We start from the raw sequence: 16,247 nt of genomic DNA, 5'->3' as shown, positions 1-16,247 counted from the left end.
CATGTCCTCATCAGTGCCAGCCAAGCCACCTGTTCCATCGCTCTCGACCTCATCCCATGCTTTGCTGCAGACATAGCACCTGTAAATACTCGACCCTCAAGAAGAGCGGCTTCTTCAGACCAGCCGCGCAGACCTTCCTCGTTCCCGGTGGCACTGCGTCTAGTCCGCAGACTTGGTCTCCTCGGCACGCTTCTCGGCGAGGTCTCCGAGCTTCTCCACGGCAGCGCCCAGCTTGCGGGGGTCGGCACCCTGGATGACGGCGTCTCCGTTGACAGCCACCTGCTTGCCGTCCTTCAAGAAGAGAAATGTGGGCATGGCGGTGATGTGGTAGGTTTGCGCGACACTGGCGACGTGGTCGACGTTAACCTTTGCGAACGCGAGGAATTGCGGCTTGGCGTGCTTGGCGGCCAGAGATTCAAAGACGGGTGCGATGGCCTTGCAGGGAGGGCACCAGTCTGCGTAAAAGTCGACGGCGACGTACGTCGTGTTTTGGAGCAGCGCCGTGAGCTCGTCGGCAGAGTTGATGTGGTGGATTGTGTCTGGAGCCATGTTCTTTTGGCTGCTGCCTGTGAGGGACTCGGATATCTTGCGGTGGTAGAGATTGAAGCTCTTCAGAAGATTCAGCCCGAGATGATGAGTCCTGCCTTTGAGCCACCTGACAAGCTATCTATCGAGAGGCAGGCTGGACGTGTGACGGATGGAATATTGAGCGCAAGTCAACTGGGCGGTCATGGACATTAATAATCCGCCACGTGATTACGGATATGGGGTGAATTGGTGCGAGTCTGGGCCACCTTCTCCAGCCATCCATCATCTATCCATGCACTCAGGCTTGCTGATCAACGCTAGGTACGGACCGCAGCAGTCAAGAAAAGCAAGGTTCTCAGCCGCGCCGAGTCCAGGCAGACAGTTGAAGACGGCCGGTTTTTCTTTTGCCCTCAGCCCCGGGGGATGCGATAGCCGATCGATAGCCGAGGCGAGCCAAGGCCGCAACGACCTCGTTCCGCACTGTTTGTGTACCCAAGAAGATGCACCGTGGCCGACTGATTGCATACGAGCTGCGCCGACGAATGACTGGCAGGTGACGTTTTCAGCGCAGCCAGAGCCAGTCAAGATCCAACGATTTCCAATACGAGATTCCGATCATTTGGACCGCTGGCGAATAGGCTCCATGAGACACGACTCGAGTATGGGGACGAGACGGTGTCTCGGGGCAAGGCGACGGCTCCTTTGTCCGTGGACCGTTGGGCTTAGTTATGTCTTTATACTATACGGTACATGCCATGTTTTCATACTGCAAGTACCATGTCGGTGCCCTTCTCGAATGCCAGACGGTTTCTGTGGGGATTGATCCATCGGACGCGTCTCATGACTCGTGCCGAGTTTGCGCGGTTCGGGGAAGGGGACCATGATCGGTGACTCAGCGGGGACTAGGCGAGAAAGGTACAACGGCGTCAGCAGCGCCGAGATAGACGAGTACCTTGCGTCTCTGGCGCCACAGGACCTGGCCCAAGTCCCCAGCTATCAACGGCTGGACCCCTCCCCCCCTCCCTTCCCCCTCATGCGCTAGGCAGGCTCCGCCTTCCCTAGTGCCACCCGGTGCTCCAACCCCCACACCTTTGCCTTCTCCTAGCCTTGATGGAGCAAACGGGCCTCTTTTTCCAATAACATGGGAGCCTTTTCCTGAGCGTGCCCGGACCATGGCGAGCCCTGATGCCACCTCGCCTTCGTCGCGCAGCATGTCGTCGGTCAAGACCAAGAAGAAGTCGGCCTTTAGCTGCGACCCGTGCCGGCGGCGCAAAGTAAGTTGCGAAAACCGGTGGCCGTTGGAGTGCAGGATGCTTCGGCCCGCTCACCAATCGCCCACCCCAGGTCAAGTGCGGTGGGGAGCAACCCGTCTGCCAGCGCTGCGCCGCCCGCAACGACCAGTGCATCTACAAGCTGTGAGCCGCCACACATCCCTCCTTGCACTTGGTCCTTACTGAGGCCCCCCATCACGCCTGCAGAAACCCGACATTGTCGTACACGCAGCGCCTCGAGGAGCGAATCAAGGAGCTCGAGGACCAGCTCGCCAGCGTGGCCCAGTCTCCCGGCTTCGCCTCTTCGTCGTCGCAGCCCAGCCCTCCCGTTTCCGACGCCCACGATGGGCCTTGGAAGCGCCCCTCTGACCAGCAGTCCATAGCGAGGAGCTTCCGCGGCCTCAAGATCGACGACAAGGGCGGCATCACCTACCATGGCACCACCAGCTTCTTCAACCTCGCGAGCGACCGTGGTCCTGCTGCCATCGTCGACCAGCTGGCTCCCAACGACACCGACGTCCAGCGACGAGAGCGTCTGGTCAGCAACGCCTGGCAGCAGCGTGCCTTGGAGACCTTGTCCCACACCCCCGTTAGTCCCTCCGCCGCGCATGAGGACCATTCACTGCGACTGACGGCGCCTGCGGGCTAGGAACCCTTTCAATATCTGCTCAACGTCCACTGGTGCTGGATCCAGCCCATGTTCAACTTTATCTACCGCCCAGCTTTTACACGTGCGCACCCTGTCCCCCCCGCGGCATGTTAAGCGAGACGAGGGGTGGATGACTGGTCGCGCTGACGAGCTTGGGCCACAGGTGATATACTGTCCCTTGGGCCGTATTATTCGCACACGCTCCTCAACGCCGTCATTTCGCATTCGATCCGATGGGGCCAGAGCGACCCATTGATCAAGAAGCATCTCGATGACTTGTACGGCGGCGGAGCCGTCTTCGCCGAGTACGCACGAACCAATGTCTTTGAAGAGCTTAGCCGGGGCGTCTGCACCATCCCGACGGTGCAGACGCTCCTCCTCCTCAGCGCCCAGGAATGTAGCCTTGGCAACTCAACCCAGGCCTGGACGTACAGCGGGCTGGCTTTCCGACTGATCGATCACCTCGGCATCTGCGTCGATGCCCGCCGCTTCCCGGGCTCTGTTCCCCTGACCGATGAAGAGCTCGAAATCCGCCACCGCATCTTCTGGAGCTGCTACTTTTGGGACAAGCTCATCAGCCTCTACTTAGGCCGCTCTCCGTCGCTGCAGCAATCAAGAATCTCGCCCCCGCAGATAATGTGTAAGGGCCCTTGTCTCCTTTTGTGCGCCGCCGTCTTGGCTGACGTCTTGGCTAGTCGATGATTCGGCCGAGGACGATATATGGGTCCCGTTCGGCGCACAACAGGTCGGGGTGACGTGGAAATACCCGCCGACAACTGCACACTCGGCCTCGTGTTTCATGAGCATGTGTCGCCTGTCGGTCATCTTCAACGAGATACTCATTCACATGTACGACCCGTTGTCGCAAAACACTGATGCCGAGGTGCAGGAGTGCCTCAGGTCGCAAGAGCCGGCCCTCCAGGAATGGTGGAACCAGCTACCGCCGCACCTCCGCATCGACCTGACGGCCCTCCCAACGCTGGCACCGCCGTCGCACATTGTGACGTTAAAGTCGGTTGCAAAGCCTGTCCCCATCCCTCGCAGTGCATCGCTGACACCCCAGCTGCAGCTGTCTCTACCACACGTTCAAGATTCTCCTGTACCGGCCCATGCTCACGGGTCGGGGCAAGCGCAACGACGATGACGACGACGACGACGACGACGACGACGACGGCGCCTGGCCCGCCAAGAGTCATCTGCTCGAGTGCGTGTCGTCGGCGACGGCCATCATCACCATTTTCGACCTCTTTTGCAGGACCTTCACCATGAACTACTGCGTCTTGTCTCTTGCCTACAGCGTCTACACGGCCGCGTCCGTCTTTCTGCTCCAGGTGCAGGCGAGCCCTGGCGAACAGCAGGCAATGCGGAAACTCGAATATTGTTGCCAATGCCTGTCGCAGGTCAAGAACATCAGTCCAGGTATGCACAGCCCCTTGCCAGGCGGCGCTCGTGGTCGACTGCTAACATGTATGCCACTTGCTCAGTCATCAACAGCGCTCTCAACCTCATCACAAACGCTTTGAATGGCATGGGCCTCGACATCCCATCACCACGCCAATCGCATCCCGTGCCTGCTTCTACACGATCTCAAGTCCCAGCTTCCGTGCCCATGTACCAGAACCCAGTCGATGTGTCCCGGCAGATGCCCCTTCCCTCGCACCCGCTGTTTCAGCCTGCCATGAACCACATTCTGGGCCCAGAATCCATGACGATGCATCCCGACGTGTTCGAGGCCATGTCGACCCTGGAGCCTTTGAGCGTGAGAGTCGGGGCGATTCAAGGATCTGAGAATCAATCGTCGCTGGGCTGAATGACTTTGTGGTGCGCGTCGATGAGGCGCCAACAACATTTCTTGATTATACTGTACGGTGATCGAGAGGATATATTCCAGACGAAATTGCTGAAACCTATCAGAAGTGCTCTTTACTCATGCGTCTCATTCAACACGGAGCCCCAGGGAGTGCGCAATGAGAGGACGGGTTGGCAAGGCAGGCTTGAAGCGCCACGCAAGGCTTGATTCGCCTCCCAGGACGACGTTGGGCGTGGCGAGCATTTCGGTATCTCTTGACATTTATCCACGCTTGAGAGCATGCGCCCGCCAAGCAATGGCAGCAGACGCCGGCAGTCGAGCAGCATGTTGGAGAGCACCATGGCGGAGCGCCAGTCGGAGATGGCGGGTGGAGCTGACAGGATGTACCAGCCCGTCGGTGGCTTGGAGGAAGAATGGCATGGTTTGCTTAGTGGAAGGCAGCGTAGAAGCGAGGAGAAATGCATGTGGTTTGGATAGGGCTGGGACCCGCTTGGACTGCCGATCAGGGAGGCTGCAGGGGGAGCTGCATGCATGCGGTGCCATCCATGAGTCGATACCGGTAGCATTATAGACCAGGCTTGGTCCCCGCTGGCATTCGGGCGGGTCAATGTGAAGTTGGTAGGCAAGGAGCTGTCAAGGGATCGGAACTTGGCCGAGGCGGCTCCCGGCCCTGGCAGCGGCTCCGGCAAAGGCAAGGATTGGACGAGGGCGGACCCGAGGGCACGGAACAAGGTCCATGTCGGCCAAGTTCCGTGGGAATGTGGAGGGACGGCAAGGCGAAGCGAGGGCGGACCTGTCTCGCCCACAGGCGGCCCGACGCATGCAGGGCAGGCTTGCCACGCGAGTCAAACGTGGTGTTTTTCGGCTTGCTGGGTTCGGATCCGGGTCTACATGCCGGACACAGGTGGGTTCAAGGCCGTGGCCCGGCGCCGACGAGACTGTCGCGGCCGAGACGGCGGAGATGCAAGGCGCAAGGCAGCAGTGGGATTTGAGATGCCCCTCTTTTCCCCCTTTCCTCTTTTCCTCTCTTCTCCTCTCTTTTCCTCTCTTTACTTCGACTCTTTTCTTTTTTCCCTCTCTTTTCCTCGGCTCCTTTCTTTTTCTTTCCTTTCCTGCCTGCCTGTTTCCCCTCACTGGGCAGCAGCGCGTGTGGGAGCAGCAGCAAGTCAGCACGGGAGGAGGCATTCTTCACGGCATAGCCACGGACAACGGGGCAATAATATGTACGAAGTAGCTTGTCTGGGCTTAAAAGGGGCGGCTGAGCGGTGCCATGCAGCGCCATGCATCGATAAGCTTGAATACAACTGTATGCGCAAGGCGGCTGGCTGCCTGGCCGTCCAGAAATATGTATAACAACATCAACAGCAAAGCGGGAGGGCGGAATTTGAGTTTGGCGGTCTACTCTTCCTTTCTTATCCCCCCCCCACACAAACAGCGACACGCGAGCTCTCACGACCATCACGACCCTCTTCCGCTCGGCTCACGGCCCATTGTTGGTCCCCGCATCCCATCCCGCGGCCGCGCCCGCAGTTAAAAAGAGACGGCCGTCCTGGCGAGGACTCTGCTCGCCGGGCCCTCTTTTTCCCACGTCCAACCTCGTCGACCTGGTGATTGGCATCAAACGGAAGAAAGTCGACCATGGCGAGGTTCAACCTGTACTACGCCATGAACGTCTTCATCATTGCCGGCGGGTCCATCCCCAAAGGTTTGTCCACTATGCCAAAGCCCGTTCAACCACCGACTGACTGACTGGTCGCAGGCTATGACGAGGGAGGCTTCGCCGCCGCCTCGGGCCTCGACTCGTTCCTCAACGACTTCCACCTGGCGCGCAGCGGGCGCTGGACCAGCGCCTCGTCGCCCGCCCAGCTGGCCTCGCGCCGCGCCGTCGTCACCTCGCTCGGCGTCCTGGGCGCCGCCGCCGGGGCCGTCGTCGCGTGCCTCATCACCGACCGCATCGGCCGCCTGCGCGCGTGGCAGGCCTTTGCCGTCCTGTGGATGACGGGCTTCTTCGCTGCCACCTTTGCCTCGGGCAACCTCGGCTTGTTGCTGTTTGCGCGCATCTGGGGCGGTGTTGGGGCCGGTGGGCTGACGGTTGTCGCGCCGCTCTATCTGGCCGAGATTGCGCGCACTTCTTCGAGGGGCATGATTGTTTCCGTTTACATGGTTATTCTCCTGTCGTTTCTCATGGTTGGTATGCATACCTTGGCCCTGGTTTGAAGACAGAGGATTCATCCCGGCCGGTGTGCTGACGCTTCGCACAGGCTTCTTCGTCAACTACGCCGTTGTCATGACGTTGCCCTCGACGCGTGAGCAGTACCGCGTGGTGCTGGCCGTCCCCCAGATCCCCGTCGGCCTCATGCTCATCGCCTCCATCCGCCTCAAAGACACCCCCCGCTGGCTGGCGTACAAGGGCAAAAAAAGTGAAGCGGCCGAGGCGCTGGCCCTCCTGCGAGGCTTGCACGAGAATGACCCCGAGGTAACAAGGGAGCTTCAAGAGATTCAAAGGCAGATCTCGGCCGAGGACCAGCTGCTGGGCGACGCGTCGACGTGGACCATTGTCAAGGAGGTGGCGACGGAGGCGAGCTACCGGCGCCGCTTCCTGCTGGGCGTGCTGATGCAGACGGTGGCGCAGTGGAGCGGCGGCAACGGCATCACCTACTACATACCCGAGATCTTTCGGCTGGCGGGCGTCACGAGCAAGCGGAACTCGCTGGTGACGGCGGGCTCGTACGGGGCCACCAAGCTCATCTTCACCGTCATCTTCACGTGGGGGCTCATCGACTACTTCGGGCGGCGGCGCTGCTTCATGACCGGGCTGGCGCTGCAGTTCATCACGCACGTCTACATGGCCATCTACATGGCGCTGTGGCGCGACTCGGGCAACCGCGCGGCGTCGGACGCGGCCGTGGCCTCGGTCTTTGTCTACGCCGTGGGCTGGTCCATTGGCCTCTGCACGGTGCAGTACCTGTACGGCACCGAGATCCTGCCGACGCGCGTGCGCAGCGTGTGCTACGCGACGAACATGGCCATCCACTGGCTCTACCAGTTCGCCGTCGTGTGCGTCACGCCCACCCTCTTCCGCCGCCTCAACGTCTGGGGCGCCTACGTCTTCTGGGCCTGCGTCTGCGCCGTCGGGCTCGTTGTCCTGGGCTTGTGGGCGCCCGAGACCAAGGGCGTGCCCTTGGAGCGCATGGGCGAGCTGTTCAAAGGGCCCTGGTACGAGGGCTGGCGCGCCAAAATTTCGCCGCCGAGCGGGGACGTCCCGCTGTCGGCCTTTCGGCGCGGGGAGAGAGCGTCATGACGGGCCGGGCTCGACGCAGGGTCCGACGGCGACGGAGAAGGGGGGCCGCGTGAGAAGGGGGGCCGCGTGCTGCCTCTGAAAAGGGAGCGAGGATGGCGTGGTAATGCTTCACTTTCTTATTTTTCAACTCCCTTACATTCCCTATATTCATCGTCCCCCGTCCCCTTTTTTTTGTTCTAGCAGTGGGCACTTGGAACCGGCGTGGCCAGAAGAGGTCGAGCACCAGAATGTTTTGGATATCCGGCGTTACGACGTCAATGAAGGAAAAAAGAGGGGTTTCATGGTGGGCACATACATGTATGTTTTGACAATACGTGCCATTCTTTCAAAATACGGAGCAGGCGAGTTGTTATGGCGCTTTTTGTCGGTGTGCCCAGGGCTTTGTTTGACTTGACGGATACTGCACTTCCATGGCTAAAACGCGCGAAACGGTAACTATGGATCCCGCATGCGAGCAACTCGTTGCCCTGGCAACGTAATCCACCTCCCCCAGGTTCCCCGCATAAGGACGGACGATGGGCTTCGCCGGCGGTTGCATTTGGCAGCACGCGCTATTGCCATGACAGACATGCATCAATGGCTCGACAGCATCGACGCCGATGGCAACCGTGACAGTGCCCGCCATCAGTGCCCGCCATCCCGAGGAGGCCTTTGTCGCCGGAGCCTGAAGGGGGCTGCCCTCGGATCCGTACCGTGACAACGCCTACGAAGAGGAGGAACCATGCAACTGGACGCCGCAGGCAGTACTCCCAATCCAAGCGTCCTGAGAGCAGCATCTTCGTCCCCCGCAAAGTCGTCGGCCAGTCAGGTCTCCCATCCAGCTCCCGAGGGTCGTCGTCGTCGCGACGCAGATTGCCCCGTCGTGACGTCGGCGAAGAGGCGCTCGTCCGGCGGCAGCTAAGCGGCCTTGACACACCCGGCCTTCCCTCGGCGATAATCACGGGATGCGCTGCTGAAGGCGCAGCATTAGCAGCGCAGCAGCTCAAGCGGTGCAAGGGCGTTCTCTCTCCGACGGCAGTCCAGGCTCACTTGGAAGGGTTTCGACGCGGCTTCGACCTTGATGCAGTGGGCAAACACATGCGCAGACACACACACACACACACACACACACACACCGCTCACGTCCCGCATCTCGAGCTTGGCCAAGTGTCGAGCGACGCTGGACTGGCCGGCCAGGACCTGTATGCCCTTCGCGGACGGCGTCCCCCGTGCAGCGGCGGATGGGCATGTTCGGCAGCCTCGGCGACATGGACACGGGGCTTCCGGCCCGGTATGTGGTCCTCGTCGAGATGCGCGCGAGCAGTGTCCGTCTTGAGCGTAGTCTCGCAGCGTCGCGGCGGGCGCGGGGTCGTTGTAGCAGCAGCCGAGACGAAGCCTCTCGCGCGCTGTCTGGGATTGCGTCAGTGGTCCCCGATTAGACTAAGCCCGTTAGGGCTACCTTTACCTTTAGCAACGGTACTTCAGGGTCAAGGGTGCTGACTTAACCGTCGTCATCCATGACCTCGTCGTCAACGGCGATCCCGCAGCTCCATCCACCACTCCACCATCCGCAGCTCTCCATTTTCGACACTTTTTTCCCCCATCGCGCAATTCACGCCACCGCCGACTCAACCGAACCCGTCACCAGACACGACGCCGCAGCCGCAAACCAAAGCAAAAGACATTGACACGCGCCCGCAGCCCCCCGCCATGCCCTCCCCGCTCCTCGCCCGCCTCACGGGCTTCCTCACGCAGCAGCACCCGCTGCGCCTCTCCATGGCGCCCGCCGACTCCGCCGCGGCGCTGCCCATCCCCGAGGGCGCCCAGCGCTGCACCGTCGCCGCCGGCTGCTTCTGGGGCACCGAGCACCTCTACCGCCGCCACTTTGCCGGCAAGGGCCTGCTCGACGCCCGCGTCGGCTACATCGGCGGCGACGTCGACGATCCCTCGTACCGCGCTGTCTGCGGCGGCAAGACGGGGCGTATGTCTCTTCTCCTCTCCCTCCTCCCTCCTTCTCTGCTGCTGCGATCCGCTTCCATGGCTAACCCGCCGATCGAACCCCCTTCCCGCAGACGCCGAAGCCGCGCAAATCATCTTCGACCCCGAAAAGGTCTCGTACCGCCAGCTCCTCGAGTTCTTCTACCGCTTCCACGACCCCACGACGCTTAACCGCCAGGGCCCGGACGCGGGGCCCCAGTACCGCTCCGCAATCTACTTCCACGGCCCCGAGCAGGAGCGCGTCGCCCGCGACGTCACCCGCCGCGCAAACGAACAGTGGTGGAAGGGCGCCGTCGTCACAGAGGTGCTGCCTGCCGGCCGCTGGTGGTCCGCCGAGGAGTACCATCAGCTCTACCTCGACCGCAACGCCGGCGGCTACGAGTGCCCTAGTCACTTCCTCCGCGACTTTCCGCCTTTGCGCGACTGACGGGGCTGGGGTGGTGTGGGAACGGGAATGAAAAGGGAAACAAATGTTGCGAAACAAAGACTACGGGTACGATTTATGCTCTGAATAAAGCCACTGTGTATCACACTGCCTGAATAAACTACAGTGTGCCAAGTGTGGAAACATGAAAATGAAATAGAACCAAAAACCAAGTTGCCAGTCGTCAGCTTTCACGAGAAGTTTAATTCGCAAAAGACACCATACAAACTGACAGTCGCTCGAATCACACCATCACATGATAAATATCTGACTCGGTTTTTTTCAATCTCCCAAAACTTCCCACGCCTATGAGTACACCGTTGGGCTTCTCTGCCCCAGACCCTAAAGAAGACTCAATGAGAGGGGTTCTTTGCAATCAAACCAAGTTCCAGCCACCGCTCCGTCCCCATTACTTCCGTTTCTGGTTCATGGACAAAATCTGCACCAAGCGGACGAAAATGTTCAAAAAGTCCAGCTCCAGCGAGATGCTCTCGTTAACGGGGTCGCGCCGCATCCGTCCCGCCTCGGCCATCCTCGCGTGGTAGAGCACCTTTTGCACGTCGTACAGCGTGAAGCCTCCAAACACGGCCAGGCCGCCGTACAGCCAGATACCCTCGGTGAGGGCGAGGGTGCGGACGGCCGTGGCGGGGATGATGAGCGGGGCGAAGCCAGACGCGGCGACAACGGCGAGGCCTGCCAGGAGCGGGCCGCCAATGTAGAGGTACTTCTCCTGCTTAGCCGTCGCGCCCACGATGGATAGGGAGCCCATCATGGCCACCGTGTAGAGACCGGCACGGGCAATCAGAGGGCCAGGCACAAAGGCAAGCAGAGGGGCGACGAAGGCGGCCTGCGTGGCGTTGAAAGCCACCCACATGGCATACTTGGGAATATAGCTATGGTTCGCACGGTTAACAGCAGACCTTCCCCAAGGCTTGCGCATCAAGTGGTTCTCAGACTTACTTGTCAGGGCTAATGGACCTAGCGCCAATCATGGTGGCAAAGCTGAGCGCGAGGCCGCCCAGCCCAACGACCCAAGGATTCGTCACCATGAGGCGATACACGAAGCCCGTCTGCACCATTTGCCGGGCCGTCAAGCCGATGATTCCGATGCCCAGGCCCGTGTGCATAAATGTGCTGTTGAGGTATTCGCGTTCGTAGAGGGGCATGCCGCCGTCGTCTCTCGTCTCGCGGTTGAAGACGGCGTTGATGGCCACCAGCGTGCCGCCGAAGACGGCGCCTCCGACCAGCAGCCTGCGCATCGTGGAGCCGCCCGCCGCCGCCTGCTGCTGCTGGCCCGGCACCTCCTGGTGAAACAGCCGCCCGCCGCCGCCGCGAGCAAAGGCATTGCGCGTCGCCGCCGAGGTGGCGATGCGAGGGGTGAAGCGCTTGGCCGTCGACTTGGCCGCCGGCCCGTGGAAGCTCCGCGAGGTCGCGAGCAGCGTCGACTTGGACAGCGCGGGGAGTCGCTGCGCGAGGCGCGCAGGGCTCTGCCGGATGCTGAGCACAAAGGACATGATTCTAGGCGAAACCGTATGCGTGGATATGGGTTTCTGATGCCGCGTGAGGGTGTGATTCGTTAATAGGCGGAAAGGAAAAAGGTACACGAATGACGCTGGCGGGGGTTTCCATTACATGACGTCCCGGTCGGAGTCTGGAGCTTAGTAAAGTCCGAGCATCACGTGGAACTTTGTGGAATCTTCAACTGCAGAACATGAGTCAGCCGAGGCGTTTCGCAGGCCAGATCCCAAATCGTAACATAGCATATCCGTATTCGTACCTACCCAGCCAGGTGTTCTCTGCGAGGAACCTCAATCAAAGGTTAGTAGAATGAGGCATGCTTTCCTTAATGCGAGGAGGTCTTTCGCCAAAACGAATCGGGCTCGGGAGGCGCAAATGGTCTCGATTCATCTAGAACACGAGAATAAAAGCACATGATTGAGTCCAACATCTCTCAAACCTGTCAGTCCTTCAACTCCCGCCATCGATCCGACTGCATGACCACCCAGCCATCACCGCCTTCAGCTCATGTAAAAGGTCTTGAATCAACTCGTATGTCTTGTCATTGTTTATGCACAGGGTATCATGTCTCGTTATTTGCTCGCCCATTGCTCTATCAGTCGCCTTTATCCACCACAATCATGAGATCCTGTCAACGGATCCTTCCACCCACCACACGTGAGCCCTGGGACCGGCAAGTTTCGGCCGGCGCGTCCGAGGGTATCATCGTAGCCCCTCGCCCCCCTTCTCGACAATAAATCTCACGGGCTGCCTCGTCCGCCTTCCCATGAATCCACTAAATCTTGCTCTAGAAAGTAAGCCAGGCGTTGTCAGCATCGCCGCCACGCTCATCGACTTGGGTGGCCCAGGACGCCTTGTTTCGTCAATGCCATCCTCATCGCTCGTGGCGGGCGCCGGCGGCGACATCGAAGCCGGAATCATCCCGGGCGGCTGCTTGACCCCCCGATCGTCGTAACCCCATGCTGCGAGGCTACCGGTGCAGAGCCACCCTTCTAGGTTGCGACACTGGCTCACATCCACCCAACCGAGGCGTGGGCAGCCTTCCAGCACGCTCTCCAGGCCCCGACCCGTGACCCTCACGCAGCCGCGAACGCTCAGGCCCTCCAGCTCGTTGAGGTGCAGAGCGATGCTCTCAAGGCTTCCGTCGCTCACGGCACTGCCGCAAAAGGCCATCCGCAGCTCCCGCAGCCTCGGGAGGCCCAAGGCGACAACCTCGGTCGATGTGTCGGACAAGGCGCAGCAGAAGGAGAGGTCTAAATGCGTCAAGTTCTTGGCAGAGTTGACGAGCGCGACAATGGCGTTGTCCGAGAGGTAGGTGCAGTCCGCCAGGCAGAGATGCGTCAGCTTCGCAAACTTGTACGCCGTCCACGACTGGAACCCGGCATCGGTGATGGAGGTGCATCTAGTTAGGGAAAGCGATCGGAGGCGACTGGAGGCGTGGGCGGCCAGGTGCGCCATTGACCGGTCTGTAACGTGCTTGCAATAGGACAGGTTGAGCTTGCTGAGCTTCGGGCATCCAATCACAGCGCCCGGGCCGACGGGCGCTGCTGCATTATGCTGGTTCTTCTTGGACGCCTCTTTGTCGTCCCGACCATTTGCGTGCTGCGCCTGTTTGCTCTGGCCCGCCTTCCTCGTTCTCTTCTTGTCCCTCGACTGGCCCAGCGGGTTGGACGACGACATCATCACCATATTGCCTCTCTTCTTGGTCGCCACCATGGCGCCGGGAGGGGATGCGCTAGGCACAACCCATCCAACCACGCGGCCCAGAAGGTTGTCTCCCACCTTGCGGCAGTTGCTCCAGTCTATCTCCTCCAGATTCTTTGCATTTTCGCTCATCTCCAGAATCTGGCTCGCGGAGACGTCCCAGACAGACCGCATCCTCCACTCCTTGATATTCTTGCCACAGCCGCGCCAAAGAGCGGAAAACCCCTCGTCTGTAATGTGAAAACAGTTATTCAAATCGACCGTCACGGCTCGTGTGCCGATGAAGGGAGCGAGGACGTGGACGATGACATCATCGTTTACCGTCCGGTTGTAGCGGGACAGGTGGACTTCGTGGCAGATGTCGGGCGACGTGGTCAGGATCTGGCGCCATCGTCTGCTCACGATGCGCAGGCGAACAAGATCTCCGATATCGAGGTGCTTGAAGATGCACACGAGAAGGCCGTCCAACTTCGCGGCGGTGGCGGCGGCTGCTACCGCTGGTTTTCCACTCGTTAGGGAGGCGGGCCGCTGGGTAAGTAGAGTCTTGGCCCGCTTGGCCCGCACGATATGCCCGGAGTCTGGAGGAGATTGTGCAGCTAGATCCAATTTGATGGGCGTCGTCATCACGTCTGTTAGAGGCGAGCGACCGACGCCATTCGATCGGCTGGGCGTCGTCGGCTCCAACTGCGGTGTTGGTGGAGTGGGAGGAGCTAGAGACTGTCGCCGGCGGTTTCTGAGATTTTCCATGTTGACGCTTAGGAATGGATCGGGATCCTTGGGCTCCATCATATCCGAGTCGTCTTTGCTACCCGGGCCAATCTGCTGCGCCGACGGGTTCGCGAAGAGCAACTTGGACATGGAGAGCCTGCTCGAAGGAGCCGTCGGCGGCGTATGGGGCAGACTGGAAACCTGGTCGGATCTGTCGACATCGGCCATGTCAATGTCCTCGGCTCCCTCACCTCGACGGCCCCCGCTATAGCGCATCCTAGCCGTCTCTTCGACTTGAGATTTGATGCCTGGCGGACACCGTTGCCATAGCTCCTCCAAGACCTCGCCCGGAACCATCAGGCATTCGACTGTCGTGATGGACCTCACGGTGGCGGTTCGATCCGCCGAAAGCCCCAGGCTTGCCACTTCGCCAAAATACTGGCCCGACCGGAGCCGCGGCCGCGAATGAACCAAGCCGCCAAGAGATTTTTGCTGCTGGGCGCCTTGCCGTTCACCAGGCGGGTCGTGGTGGACCACTTCAGCCTCGCCCTGAACGATGAAGTAGATTTCGTTGCCGGAGCTGCCCTGCTGGATGATGTCCGAAAAGGGCGGCCACGTCTTGGGCTGCACGCTGAGCCCCAAAAAATGGAGAATGTCGGGAGGCAATGTTGAGAACAGGGGAAGCTCCTTGAGGGTTTTGCGGATATTCACCAGGCCGCTCCCAATAGCACTGCCGCCGGCGGCTGGGTCCTCGATGATTCCGGGGCTCGGGGACTTTCTCTTCTTGGGGTTGTTGACGACTGCCCCGTCCTTGATGGCGCCGCTCTCGCCAGTCGACACCTCACCGGGCGCGGTTGCCCGCGAGGCGGCAGCTCCATCTCTTATTCGCCCCTGTGAGGATCCGACCGATGAGCCGCTTTGGTGCCTTTTCTTCTTTTTGAGCAGGTGAAGGCGCTCTTGGGCCTCTTCCATGATGGCTTGTTCCATTTCGGGAAACCCGGGCATGACGAGTTGCAGGTCTTCCTTCTTAAGGACGAGCAAAAGGCACTTGGTTCGAGCGACAATGGTTGCAGTTCGCGGCATGTCCATGAGGACGCCAATCTCTCCGAAGAAGGCGCCGGGTTTGAGCTCCGCATAGACCGCCTCCCCGTCGCGGGACGTGACTGCAACAACCCCGCGAACGAGCCAGTACATGGCCTTTGCGTCGTCCCCTTCGGCGACAATGTGATCGTTGGGTCCATGGACTTGGGGCTTCAAGTGGTTGCCTATGGCAATGAGAAATTCCCCCGGGGCCGATTGGAACAGGGGAAAGGACCTTACACGCTCCACCAGATCGAGCGGCATGTCCCTGATGGTGGAGGCGGCGAGTGGGGATGGACGGACCGGCCGCGCCGGATTGGTTTCGACGTCGAAGGATCGAATGAGAGAGCTCGAGTCGGACAAGACGGCGGATGAGCCGGCCTGGTGGACATGATGAGCCAACGCCCGGTAGGGCGAGGCCGAAGTGGAAGGGCGCCCGCGCCTCATGATGAAGTTGCAGATTGGTGGCCCGTCGGAAAAGGTATGCTAATCACCACGAGGTCGGTTGAGCAGGGGACGCCAGAGAAACGGCGACCTGCTCCTTCCCCCCCTCCCTTCCGCGGCGAGAAAACTATCCGTGGGGGGAGGTAGGCTTCTGCGGGCCGGACGCGAAATACTTGGCGACGGTCCAGCCGTGGCGACCCGTAGCTCTCGACACGCGTACCGTGTTCTCGGCGCGGCAAGCAGCTCTCGTGGCTGTCGCGAGCACTGGCCGCTTGTGTTGGGACTCGAAAGAAAGCACGTTGTAGCTTCACGCGCTGCCGCTCATGAAGCCAATATTCGGGAACAGGCCACCAACAAGGCACGGCCGGCGGCCGGGTGCCTGACACGAAATCTCAACGGTTGGCTGGTACAAGGCAAGCATCCGATGGCCCGGGCTGACTGAGGCGCAGATAGCGGAATGAGGGGAAGCGGCGTCGGAGGGGGCAAAGGTCGGTCGATGCGCACAATCACAGCCTGTGATGTCGCAGCACGGTCGATGCAAGAGCGGCTTCGGAGGGTGGGCGCGAGAGCGCAGGTTGACTTGTAGTGGTGGTGGTGGCGGATACGGATCAAGTTAGGACGAGCACCGGGCGCAACGATGACAGCCGGACAGCACGGGGATGCTGTGTCGCTGGAAGGAGTCGCCTCGAGAACGAAAGCGCGTGTTGCCTGTCTCGCCGTCTCTCGATGGACCAGAGTGTCGCGGAGAAGGCCGACGGGCTGGCTGGAAGCGAAAGAAGCAGAGTCAGCATGATGACGACACGGGCAAAGGAGCGGCGGGAGGGCAAGCGTAC

General features: G+C 60.5%; 6 protein-coding genes across 6 annotated transcripts; 3 read left to right on the top strand and 3 right to left on the bottom strand.

Annotated features, from left to right (window-relative positions):
- Window positions 1–159: 159 nt before the first annotated feature.
- HRG_06361 (thioredoxin domain-containing protein) lies at window positions 160–549 on the bottom strand (the record flags this gene model as incomplete). The annotated part of the gene is made up of 1 exon (XM_044864832.1): window positions 160–549. The coding sequence occupies one exon, from the start codon at window positions 547–549 to the stop codon at window positions 160–162; it is 390 nt and encodes a 129-aa protein (XP_044719772.1).
- A 1,151-nt stretch (window positions 550–1,700) lies between these two features.
- On the top strand, window positions 1,701–4,258 carry HRG_06360 (fungal specific transcription factor domain-containing protein; the record flags this gene model as incomplete). Its single annotated transcript, XM_044864831.1, has 9 exons — window positions 1,701–1,802; window positions 1,873–1,943; window positions 2,007–2,388; window positions 2,449–2,530; window positions 2,612–3,088; window positions 3,144–3,459; window positions 3,518–3,652; window positions 3,704–3,867; window positions 3,933–4,258. 9 exons carry the CDS (start codon window positions 1,701–1,703, stop codon window positions 4,256–4,258), a joined length of 2,055 nt encoding a protein of 684 aa, XP_044719771.1.
- A 1,638-nt stretch (window positions 4,259–5,896) lies between these two features.
- HRG_06359 (sugar transporter domain-containing protein) lies at window positions 5,897–7,559 on the top strand (the record flags this gene model as incomplete). Its single annotated transcript, XM_044864830.1, has 3 exons — window positions 5,897–5,963; window positions 6,018–6,449; window positions 6,520–7,559. The coding sequence occupies 3 exons, from the start codon at window positions 5,897–5,899 to the stop codon at window positions 7,557–7,559; spliced, it is 1,539 nt and encodes a 512-aa protein (XP_044719770.1).
- Window positions 7,560–9,248: 1,689 nt separating this feature from the next.
- HRG_06358 (peptide methionine sulfoxide reductase domain-containing protein) lies at window positions 9,249–9,963 on the top strand (the record flags this gene model as incomplete). The annotated part of the gene is made up of 2 exons (XM_044864829.1): window positions 9,249–9,519; window positions 9,611–9,963. 2 exons carry the CDS (start codon window positions 9,249–9,251, stop codon window positions 9,961–9,963), a joined length of 624 nt encoding a protein of 207 aa, XP_044719769.1.
- A 406-nt stretch (window positions 9,964–10,369) lies between these two features.
- HRG_06357 (inhibitor of apoptosis-promoting bax1 domain-containing protein) lies at window positions 10,370–11,474 on the bottom strand (the record flags this gene model as incomplete). Its single annotated transcript, XM_044864828.1, has 2 exons — window positions 10,370–10,853; window positions 10,921–11,474. 2 exons carry the CDS (start codon window positions 11,472–11,474, stop codon window positions 10,370–10,372), a joined length of 1,038 nt encoding a protein of 345 aa, XP_044719768.1.
- Window positions 11,475–12,352: 878 nt separating this feature from the next.
- HRG_06356 (cNMP-binding protein) lies at window positions 12,353–15,417 on the bottom strand (the record flags this gene model as incomplete). The annotated part of the gene is made up of 3 exons (XM_044864827.1): window positions 12,353–12,448; window positions 12,493–13,650; window positions 13,747–15,417. The coding sequence occupies 3 exons, from the start codon at window positions 15,415–15,417 to the stop codon at window positions 12,353–12,355; spliced, it is 2,925 nt and encodes a 974-aa protein (XP_044719767.1).
- Between the last annotated feature and the right edge of the window lie 830 nt (window positions 15,418–16,247).

Source organism: Hirsutella rhossiliensis (assembly GCF_020360975.1).
Source record: "Hirsutella rhossiliensis strain HR02 chromosome Unknown scaffold00006, whole genome shotgun sequence".
Classification (NCBI taxonomy): Eukaryota; Fungi; Ascomycota; class Sordariomycetes; order Hypocreales; family Ophiocordycipitaceae; genus Hirsutella; species Hirsutella rhossiliensis.
This window is presented reverse-complemented; position numbering and strand designations above follow the sequence as displayed.